This window comes from Denticeps clupeoides, chromosome 18 (assembly GCF_900700375.1).
Source record: "Denticeps clupeoides chromosome 18, fDenClu1.1, whole genome shotgun sequence".
NCBI classification, from domain to species: Eukaryota; Metazoa; Chordata; class Actinopteri; order Clupeiformes; family Denticipitidae; genus Denticeps; species Denticeps clupeoides.
In genome coordinates, this window is record NC_041724.1 from 2,801,610 (window position 1) to 2,813,416 (window position 11,807).

Sequence of the window (11,807 nt, forward strand, 5' to 3'; positions counted from 1 at the left end):
TCCGGAACAGGATTCATTGTTGTCATGTGTAATTGTCATGTGAATTGCTGGTGTCTTCCTCCTGTAAGTTGTTTTGGATAAAAGCGTCTGCAACATAAAGTAAAGTAAAAGGAACTTCCAACTCACCGACGTCTCTCTTCAGGATCATTTTCATGACTACTATGAAAATTAAGATGAGAGCCCCTGCAGACCCCAAGCACACCAGAACGACCAGGATACCTTTCTCTATAGGTTCCCAAAGAAAGGAAAAGCCTGAATGGTAGAACTTTTACTGCTTTTACTTCTCGGTGGGCTGTCGCTTTTGCCCGGAATGGACACGTTGTTCTTCAGTCAGGTGAAGGTGTCGACCTGCAGCAGGTCGTGCACGCAGCTCACGTTAATGACGTCCCCCCCATTAGCAACCAAGTCAGCAGGGTGCAGGCTGACTTGGCCCCCTGAAGGCCAGCAAGCATCAGATTAGGAGCTGCTGTTTGTTAGACGTGATTTGATGGGATCTACTTGCCTACAGTGCAGTTCGCTCGCGCAGGAAAAAATAAATAAATTATATAACAGCTCTGTCTGTCGACACAGTACATTCTTGTGGAGAGAAAGGTCAAATGGGCTTTAGAAGAAGCTGAGAATACATGATGTCGCCGACCTGTGGTGTTATCTGCCAAAGAACTGGTGGTGCACAGCAGAGGAAGACAGGAGAGGGCGCCTGAAATCTCTCAATGCTTTGAAGAAATATTGCAAGAAATATTTTTAAAAAATAATTGTCACCCGTTCCTGCACTTCTGAAAGTTATGATGAGGGTAGATCAATTTTCAGTGTGAAAATATAGATTAAGTACATTTATGAAACGTAGCAGGCAATGAAATCATGCTGAAACTAAATGAATACAACAATTATTACAAACCCTCCATTGGAGAGAATAAAACTTACATGTAGAAGCACATATCTTCCTACCGAGCAGATACAAGCAAAAAGCCAATGTGTTATTTCATTTAATTTACCGGTTAAAGTAAGTAATTTACCAGGCTAAAGTAAGATGTATGGCTTTACCTTTCTTTTGGGAGCTTCAACTACTTTTAAATTGGAGAGCGACTTGTACACTGGTGTGCATGCAAATCAAGCTCGGTGGAGCCTCTGACATCACACAATATCTTATGCCCATGTCGTGAAACCGGGACCAGCAAAACACAGAGGGCCACTGTGCACGAGGCCATACATTTACATTTACAGTTTCATTTACGGCATTTCCCAGACGCACTTATCCACAGGAACTTGAAATTGGTAGTTAAGTGTCCTGCTCAGGGACACAATGGTAGTAAGTGGGGACTTTGGGGTCATCTGGTTCAGAGGTGGGCGTTTTACTACCACGCTACACTTCAACAATTGTTTTCTGAATTAAAAAGATATTGGGTGGCTAAGAAGTCCTGACATTGTTCATGTTGTACATGAGGCTGGAAGCTGGGAATGTATGATAATGTTGGGACATTTGAATACGTGTAAAAAGGACATTTATCAGCAACAATTAATTTTGAGATACAGTGGAGTGCTGTGTTCAGTTACCGAATGTCTCTTTAAAAGCTTCACTCATTATTAGAAAATCCTTTTAAATTATTTTAGTACGGCTGAAAACAGTTGCGTGGATAAAAAAAAAAAAGGAATTACACCGGACAAGTTCAGCATTCATCATTATTTCAAACAAAATTGTAATTTATTATATGTAATTTAAAATTGCGTTGTGTAATTTATTTGTAACTTGTGCTGTTCATTCTGCAATTTTACTATTCATGGAAAAACAGGGGAAAAAATCTTATATATTATTGATACATATTACCCCAAACTTTGCACGTTCACATCAAGAAATATTTACGAACCTAATCGCGACATGAACCATTCATTTTTCATCCTTAACTATCACGCAAGAAGATGACCGCCTGAGGGCGCTGTTCAGTCACAAAAGCCCAATCGACACGAAATGCTTTCGAAATTTAATCAAATATAGACCACAAAGAGAAATTGTATATTTTAATCTGTCTCTGCGCACTAGTAGTGTTGAAGCGGTTAATAGTTTAATAGGTAAATATATTTCCACCGCGTTAACCAGCCGCGGACATTGATTCAATCAGGACAGGCGACGCGCGTCCGCCGCGGGAACAGGGTGGCGCGCACGGCGCCCGAAGCCCCTGTATTTTAGAAGAAGGAGAAAAAAACATGTCTCTATGCACATATGCCTGTGTTTGTTAATGTTTTGCAGAGAATGGTCGCTCTTCGGGCTTTAACCGGGCGCGTCTTCGGTCTGCCCGCGTTGGCTTTCCAAAAGCTGGCCAGACGCAAGGAGCCCAAGTCGGTCGCCCGCAAACCTGCACGCACCTTCCGGGTAGGCCTTCCGTCCTTTTCTTTTAAGGTTTTATTTTGCATTTAACCACTTGATCTTGATTTGGTGTGAGAGGGACTGTGGCTGAGGTTTCCTCCTGCTTTTGGGATAAAAAAAAAAAAGAGGAACGAGTCTGGGCCTGCAGGTGGAATGGCTGTCAGGATGAGCCTGGCTGCAGGTCACACCTGGTGTCACACGTTCAGGGCGCGGTCATGGAGCGTTTGGGTTGCGTAACCTCACATTACTCAAGAGAAAGAAAGAAAGAAAGAAAGACAGAGAGAGAGAGAGAGAGTCAGAGTAACCACACTTCCCTCTTGCGGTGTGTTGCCATGGCGTGACTTCCCTCTGACACAGGAAGTGAGCGTAAGACCTAAGTGAAGAGGGTGGTGAGTGTCTGTCAGTCCAGCCGTCATGTCGGACACGATGAAGACTCTCCGCGTCCCTGCCGGGCACATGGTACGTTTGTGGCCTTCCGTTCCGCTTCTATCCAGCATGCGGGTGGTCCATCAACAGAAGCTCGGATCAACTTTTTGTGACTTTTGACTGGATCTTGGCTGTTTAACCCGGCCACAAATCTGTCATCAGACAGATTTAGATGATATGCATTGTTTCTTAAAATGGAAAGTTAACATCATTCTTTCAGTAGACAGGTTTCGTATCGTTCATAATGTTCTTTTTTTTTTGTTGTTTGACACGATCATGGATGGATCATAATTAAAGTTCTCTGTATCTGAGTGTGGGAGCATCATCACACCGCATATTGGACTCAAACCCCTGAGGGGTCGAGCAAGAGACGGAGAAATTATTATAATTTTTTTTTTTACGGTCTTGCGAACATGGCGAGTGCAGAAAATGAAAGTGTGCGTTTGTGAGACTACACAGCTGGAAAGATGGAGACGTTGCTATGTTTATTAAAGGAAAAATACAGGAAGTTTACGTTTCTGTTCTTATTTTCTGTGTATGCCATATCCCAACGTTAGGTGGCGCTGTTGCTGCAGATATTTTTGTGAAGATTTATTAAATACTTAATTTTTTTTCCGTATTCTAACAGAGTCAGGCGGTGTCAGATGGAGGTAAGGCTGATTTTCTGGTCATGGACATTGTTGTCCCCGCCCGAGAACGTGTCACTCAGGAGCCCCGTGTGTCCGCAGTGCTCAACTCTTCAAGCCTCTCGGCCGGAGGCAGCAGCCGCAGTCTGGGCGGGAGCTCCGCTTCCGTGGCGGAGGGTGGTGCCAGCAGGGTGGTCGGCTGGGCCGTGGGCATCGAGAGACTCCTGGAGGACCCTGTCGGGGTGGAGCACTTCACGGTGAGGAGGAGACGTCGTGAAGTGTTTTAGTCGAGCTCTTCTGTGTTGAATATCATTTACAGCATTTACCAGACGCCCTTATCCAGAGCGACTTACAGTCAGGAGTTACAGGGACAGTCCCCCCCTGGAGCAACTTAGGGGTTAAGTGTCTTGCTCAGGGACACAATTGTAGTAATGGTAGTGGGGTTTGAACCTGGGTCTTCTGGTTCATAGGCGAGTGCATTACCCACAAGGCTACTACCACCCTATATCCCTATATCGTCATGCCTCTGCACTGGAGGTGTGTCCATCTGTCCATGCAACGTTCCACAAAGCACTGTCCCAATTGTAGATGCTGTAGAACCCTCCTTTACCTGAAGACAGCACGATCCTCGAATAGTCACCAAAAAAATGCAGAACCGAGAACGAGGAGACCGCTCATGTATGACGATTTATTTTTACATGGGACCGGTAAGAATAGAGTAGGTCAACTTGCAGAAGCAGCGGTGCAACATTCATGTCCGCTCTGCACGCTCATGCCTATTTATTTTTAGATTCCATACGATTTTTATTGCGCATCCAAATGTACTTTGATCCGGCGCCTTGGGCGCATTGAGCAATGCTGTCCTTTAATCTTCGGCATCTCCGCTGTTGTGTTGAGTTTAACGTGTGGGAGCAGACTAGTTCTGTGCAGTACTGTGGTACCATAGTGCATCATGGGAGGATGGAGGAAACCAAAAAAAAAATTTTCTTTCAGCCGGTCTTCGCGGTAAAAGGGTGGTAGTAGCCTAGTGGGTAACACACTCGCCTATGAACCAGAAGACCCAGGTTCAAACCCCACTTACTACCATTGTGTCCCTGAGCAAGACACTTAACCCTAAATTGCTCCAGGGAGACTGTCCCTGTAATACTGATTGTAAGTCGCTCTGGATAAGGGCGTCTGATAAATGCTGTAAATGTAAATGTAAAAGGCCGTGGTGGCGCGGCACAATTCTTCACCCGGCCGGCGCCTGTAGCGAAATGGGGAGTCCAGACGGCCGCCGACTCCTCGAACGACGTCTCATTTGACTCCTTTGCCCTCCAGGCGTTTCTGAAGTCCGAGGTGAGCGCCGAGAACATCCTGTTTTGGCAGGCCTGCGAGAGGTTCCGGCAGATCCCGGCCAGCCAGGTGACCAAGGTGCGTCCCGGGTCGGGGTTTCTTCACTTCTCCGTATGACTTCACGCCTCCGGACCCGCAGACGCTTATTTATCATTTTGGGCATGCTGATGATTCATTAGCAGTCGTCAGCCAAATTTCCACGGAAGCTTGTTACGACTTCTTCCAGGAATATTAAACCGTAACACTTCCTGTTCCTACCCTCATGTTTTATACCATCCCATCATGCAAGTTTTATTAAAACAGGAACTACAGTACATTTACATTTACACTATTTACCAGACGCCCTTATCCAGAGCGACTTACAATCAGTAGTTACAGGGACAGTCCCCCCCTGGAGACACTCAGGGTTAAGCGTCTTGCTCAGGGACACAATGGTAGTAAGTGGGACTTGAACCTGGGCCTTCCGGTTCATAGTCGAGTGTGTTACCCACTACGATACTACCACCGTCAAACAGTACATTTGGGACCGACTTGTTTCGTCTTGTTCCTTCCTTGCGTTACGAAGTAACTGCAGTGATTTGGAGGTGAACGGCGGGGTTTATGGATTTGTGTGTATTTGTGCTCTTTTGGTGGTTGTGTGTATTTTTATTTTTTTTTTATTTTTGGTGCTCGATGGTCGTGCGTATTTTTTTTGCGTATTTGTATCGTGTGTGTGGTTCTACTTTTTCCGCAGCTGAAGGAAGAAGCGCGCTGCATCTTCGACACGTACCTCTCAGACAGTTCGCTTAGTGCCGTGAACATCGACGACGCGGCTCGCACACAGGAGGAGGACCTGGAGAACCCGACGCCGGAGATGTTCCAGAAGGCCCAGCAGCAGGTCCGTGGGATCCAGGTCCCCCTCCTCATTCGTGTGTTGTGGCAATTTTTTTATTTTTTTTTTTAATTCTGCTTCTTCCTTTTAGATCTTTAAGCTGATGAAGTTCGACAGCTATGCGCGCTTCGTCCGCTCTCCCGTTTACCAGAGCTGCATGTTGGCCTGCGTGGAAGGACGATCTCTGCCTGGAGTTGGCGACGACTCGAAGACTCTGTGGCGCGGTGCAGCGTCAGCAGGCGACGGCAAGAAGGTACAGCGCTTTTATCTCATGGCCAGCGGATGATGTGGAGGTGGAAACTCTCTGAGCCTCGGGTTCCCTTGCATGGATTAAAGCTGGTCCTAGACCAGAAGACTAGGCTTAATCCATGAACGCGATACTGACCACAAGTTGCTGGACAAAGAGTGGTGCTTAATAATAAATAATAATAAAGTGAAGTGATGCACACAGTGAAATTTGTGCTCTGCATTTAACCCATCACCCTGAGTGAGCAGTGGGCGGCCATGGCAGGCGCCCGGGGAGCAGTGTGTGGGGACGGTGCTTTGCTCAGTGGCACCTCAGTGGCACCTTGACGGCCCGGGATTCGAACCGGCAACCTTCTGATTACAGGGCCGCTTCCTTAACCGCTAGGCCACCTCTGCCCCAGCACTTCAGTCTGATGGAGTGACGATCAGATGTCCCTTGGTGCATCTGATCGTCACGTAATACGTGAACTGCAGGACACTTCACGTATTACGTGCAGATAACTGGCCGAACATAAAATGTGTGAAGTGTCCTGCAGTGATTTCAACAAGCTCTGTCTCAAAAATTGCACCAGATTGCACCATTGCTCATAATATTTTCAAACTGACACATTATTTCTTTTCTTTTCTTTTTTACTTGGTTGAATTGGATTGTGCTGAATCACAATTCATTAATTCATGTCTTAAGTTCAATAATGAATGAACTGTATTTATGAGAAGAGTTGTGCTGACCGTTAATTTGAATGAGAAACATTTTGTCCTTTCTTTTTTTTTTTTGAGCAGACTTCCACTCCAGACAATAAAAGTATGAGGAAGAAGAAGCTTGAGAACCGAGGCTCCTGGGGAGGTACTGGAAATGCATGTCGTGATGTACCAGATCAGCCATTATAATTTTCATTCACTGTATAGTGCAGAACACGATGGCCATTAGTGACCGAAAAGTAGCATAAAGAAGCTGTACCCCGTGTCGGTCGACCTAGACCATCATGCATTGTGGTCGGTTTTGTGCAGAAAAAAAAGAAGAGCCGTCAGACACTTGGCTGTATGTTGAAACTGTGGGTGTGAAACTGCTGAGAGATCCTGGTGTGAGAAGGACCATCACCCGTGCAGCACTTTGTCTCCTCCTCCCGCCTGAGAGAAGTTATTGTGTTTTTCGTTGAGAAACTCTTAAAATGCTTGTGTGAAAGCTATAAAAAAAAAATTCCGGACTACGCTACCTAAAATAAAAAGTGATGCGTGTAGACATATATATTTTAATAATTATTATTATTATATAATTATTTTTTTCCAAATATCATGAAAATGTCACTTTGTTTAGATTATTTTAAGATTACTACGAGTTCCCCCAGCCTGTCTATGGTCCTGCAGTGGCTAGACATGGCGATAGGTGTAAAGAGTACTTTCGGCTTCACCAATCATAGAGCGGCAGCTCAGACAGTCGGGTCTGGAATTTTTCCCTTTATGATGAAAGGTTACCTGCCATTTCTCACGCTTTTTCCGTCCAGAGACTCTCCAGCCTCTCCCCTCCCCTAAAACATTAACTCCACCGACCATCACGGCTTCCAAACGAGCAAAGAATTGCAGTTACTCGGTGATTGGATGTAAAAATGAGCACAAATGTATTTTTCTTCAGTTCCATCACACGAGCTTCTGAAGAATTGTGGGACTGGATCAAAGTAATTCTGCACCTTGGATGAATTTCGGAAAGAGACTTCAGATACAGTGTTACAAAACCACTAATACTTACATTAAAGCACAAAAAAGTCAATATCAAGGGATATGAATTATGTAACTTTCACTTATCCAAAATTAGCCATGTTTGGTGCTTCCTCTGTGCATATGTTTCTCCGGGACTGTGACGGATTAAAAAAAAAAAGTAGTCTGGTTGCATGTGGTTTGTTTCTGTTTTTAACAGAGGAAACACAGGCAGGAATTGTTAGTGCTGTTCTCTCGTGAAGGCATTTCTTTATCTGAAGAATATACCACGAGGGTTAACACCAGTGTTGCCCAATGTAGCTCATTCCCTGTGTGCACGCAAAAGAGATAGAATAAAATACAAAAAAACCTTTTTGAAATTATGACCAAGCGTTTGTGCGCGTCACTCATACTCAGTGGAGAAACGTGAAAAACGTAGTAATTCGGGACATATCATGACATATAGATTATGCTTTTTGTGTGTTTGCTCCCCCTTTTCCATAAAGCGTGCATCACATGAGCTGCAACATCATGCAGTTTTTTTACATCCAAATAGTGTCATGTTTTTTTTTTTTTTTTTTTTCAGCTGTCTGCCCCTATTCCCCCATATTCTGAGTGCATGTGTTTATTAATTCATGATATAACGTTTTATTTGTTTCTTTTAAAGCAGACTTGTCATACCAGCGTGTTGCCGTCACTCGAAAAGAATCTCAGATTTCTGTGAAATCGACCAGCAGCATGGAGCTGGGATCCATTTCCGGCAGGTCAGAGGTAGGTGTTCCCTTTCAAGAGCATCCGTAACGTTAGGCAGGCAGGCGTTAATGCACTTGTCCACGTTATCTTGAAAAAGCACGATTCATCAGACCAGGACAGCTTTTCCCATTTGCCCGTGGTGCAGCTCTTATATTTTTTTGGTAGGAGCCTTGTAGGAGCCATCCGCATTATTCACTTCATGTTGTGGATGATCAGCGACTGTTTATGATGTGCAAATATGTACTTGTGCAGCTCAAATCTAATTGAAATATTCATTACACATACACTGAACTAGTGTTGTTTTATGTTGATTATTGATCTCAAATGTCCAAATCCTGAAAAGCGTCCTGTTATTTGAAAAACTATGAAAACAAAAAGTCATCTTCCAACTGCCTTTTTTAAGAACGGCCGTTCCAGCATGTGTGACCCCGGTCAGGGTTCGGGCGGCGGGGGTCAGGGTCTGGTCTCGGGCCCAGCAGAGGGGTACTGCTGCGTGTACCTCCCCGACGGCACCGCCAGCCTGGCCCCGGCGAGGAGCGGCCTGCTGCTGCGCGACCTGCTGAGTGGGCTGTGCGAGAAACGAGGTCTTCCTCTCAAAGACGTCATCATCTACCTGCAGGGCAAGGACAAGGTATGGTGGAATAAAAAAAAAAAAAAAAAAAAGCTTTATACGTATAAAATATTTACACACAATGCTCTTTCATCTCGAAGTCTCACATCTTTGAAGTCTCAATATATAAAAATTCCACATACATTTTTCATGGACTGTGTGTTCATATGATGCTGCAGTAGCCTGATATGGAATGAATACAGTGAATGTGCTTGACTGTATTAATAAAACAATGCATGATATGATGCACGTATCATAACAATTTATATTGAGCCCAGAAAAACACAGGCTGTAATGAAACTCTATAGAATTCTTGACGGGAAAATGAAATTCTTTGGATCAAGCATTCTAAATTAGAAGACCACAAAGTCCCAGGTTCAAATCCCACTTACTACCACTGTGTCCCTGAGCAAGACACTTAACCCAGAGTGTCTCCAGGGGGGGGGACTGTCCCTGTAACTACTGATTGGATAAGGCCGTCTGATAAATGCCGTAAATGTAAAATGCTTGTCACGTAATGCAAAGTTGGCTAACGTTCGATGCTGCTGCAGCCCCTGTCCCTGGATCAGGACAGCTCAGTGCTGAGGGATCAGCAGGTCTGTCTGGAGCTCCGAGTGACAGTCGTGTAAGAGCCAAATACATGAGATGAATATTCACCACACACACACACTTTCATTGCTGAAATGTGCATCGTTTTTGTGTTAAGTGTGGAAGTGGTCTTCACTGGTAACACTGTGGGCATCATGGCGAAGTCCGGCAAGACGTTACAAGACGCTGTCGCTGCTATTTTGCAGAAGCATCAGCTGCGCCCACAAGACTCCATTATCACTGTGGTGAGCGAACGTGTTTGTTGGTGTGGACTGCTTCTCAGGCGAGCTTTTCTACTAGTGTACAAAGTTTTTCCTTTTGCTGTTTCCAGAAAGGCTCAAAGGATCCCCTGAAAATGGACACCAATGTCTTCCACCTGGCCAACAAAACCCTGTGCCTTGACCGAGTCAGAGGTGAAATTTTCTGTTTCGTTATTAATACTCTGTGTGTGTGTGTGTGTGTGTATTATGGCAAGAACCATAATACAAGGTCAAGATTATTGTGGATTTAGCAACGAGAAGCAGCGGGTGCAACTCCAGGGCGCCCTGCGTCTAATGCGTAAATGAACTGAAGTGATGGTGTCATTCGTTTTGATGAATAACAATATACTACAAATATACAGCAGTGCAGTAGTGACTGTGGGTCAGGGTGATGGAGCTGTCTGAAGGCTGGTTCTGCTATGAATAACTGATAATAAATGAAGTGATACCAGCTGAACGTTGCCGTAATGTGGCTGATGTAAAGCTCGGCTCTCTAGGTTTAGTTTTGTGTGTTTGACTTGGTTGTTTTTCCTGCAGTTCAAAGTGTCCCACAGGAAACCCGATCGAAACCCCTCCCCAGAGCTGGAAGGCCTAATGAAATGGACGGTGAGACCAGAATAATGATGTTTCCTTTGTAGGTCGGTCGTCTTCTGATGCCTCTTTTTCTTTTTTTTTTTTATGTTTGTGTTCTCGCCGCCTCTGAACCCCCAGATCTAATGGAGATGCTGTCGAGAGCCCAGTGCAGTCGGGTGGACGACCAGCGGGGCCTGTTGAAGAAGGAGCACCTGGTTCTGCCTGCCTTCTTGAAGGTTCCGGACCACCACACAGATGAAGATCCTGAGATGAAGGGGGAGAAGCACAGCTCCGTTGAAAGACCAGTCCAGCCCACTTCTGAACTCAAGTCCCGCACGGTTATGAGTGACCCCAGCACTATGGCCCAATCCACCCTGCACAGACAGGGGTCGGGGCCAATCACAGTCCAGAACTCTCCACAACGACACCTACCCAACTTGGTCTCAGCCTTCTCTGGCGCTGGAGCCCAAGCAGGAACGGCAGCAGGAATTGGAAGAAATTCACAAAGTTCTGAGTATAGAGTGTCTATAAAAAATACATGACGGAAGAACATTTGAGTAGAACATTAACTTCTATATATTAATTCTATGTTTTGTTTTTTTTACAAGAATGATTTTTAGGTAAATTCTGTATAACTGAAAGGAATCACTTTTTTTTTTTGTATCTTGACAGTTAAGAATATCAGGTGTACTTTAACCAAGATTATTATTTACATTTTTCTTTATTTGCACTTTTCTCTCTTGCACTTTTTTTTTATAAGCACCTCACTAACCACACAAACCAAATAAGGTAAAACTAAAATTTATAGCTATACGTTTCAATCTGAAGCTTTCCATACGCCATCTGGAGAGAGAGAGAGGGAGATTCCTGATTTCTTCACCAATAAGTCTGTTTTTGAAGAGTGATGCTGGGTTTTGTATATTTGAAAACTAATTTATTTGAATTCTTATTGTGTGTGTGCGCGTGTGATGAGGATCACTCTCTCCCTTTCAGCAAGGCATGGGAGTTTGAGGATGAATTTTCGGCCCTGTCACTTTGGCCTTGGCTGCCCAAAGCACTGGGAGGTTTTGTTTTTTTTTGGGCGGGTGGGGGTGAGTTATTCTGCAGGCCCTGTTCACACGCATGCGCCTGCGCTGATGGCATTTTACATCTGAGATGTTGTTATGGACCCATGATGAACAGGTATCTCATTTCATTGGATGCATGTTTGTATGAAGATAAGTGAAAAAATATATGTACATGTTTCTGTATAAGCTGTTGCTCTTCTGTGTTTATTATGGATGGTTAATGAAGAGAGAGTTTGTGTGTGTGTGTGTTCGTGCCCCATCACAGCGCATTTAACCTGGATGAAAGGACCTAAAGCAGGTACGGTACCAGCCTTCCTCCTTCATCGCCCATTTGATGAAGATGCTGTGTTTAGGGAGTGGCTGGAGAATAATTCTTTGCTGTGATTTTAACTGGTAATACT

At 44.6% G+C, this 11,807-nt stretch overlaps 1 protein-coding gene across 2 annotated transcripts; it reads left to right on the plus strand.

The window, feature by feature from the left end:
* The first annotated feature begins 2,623 nt into the window (after positions 1-2,623).
* Positions 2,624-11,589, plus strand: LOC114768624 (regulator of G-protein signaling 14-like). 2 transcript variants are annotated; one of them, XM_028961001.1, is made up of 14 exons: positions 2,624-2,818; positions 3,414-3,435; positions 3,514-3,668; positions 4,732-4,824; positions 5,480-5,623; positions 5,709-5,870; positions 6,644-6,707; positions 8,223-8,326; positions 8,712-8,939; positions 9,470-9,543; positions 9,625-9,751; positions 9,838-9,919; positions 10,304-10,372; positions 10,478-11,589. In XM_028961001.1, the coding sequence occupies exons 1-14, from the start codon at positions 2,774-2,776 to the stop codon at positions 10,879-10,881; spliced, it is 1,773 nt and encodes a 590-aa protein (XP_028816834.1). In that variant the 5' UTR covers positions 2,624-2,773; the 3' UTR covers positions 10,882-11,589. The 2 variants fall into 2 exon arrangements, with proteins under 2 accessions (XP_028816834.1, XP_028816835.1); XM_028961002.1 differs by having other exon boundaries at positions 8,226-8,326.
* Positions 11,590-11,807: the final 218 nt, after the last annotated feature.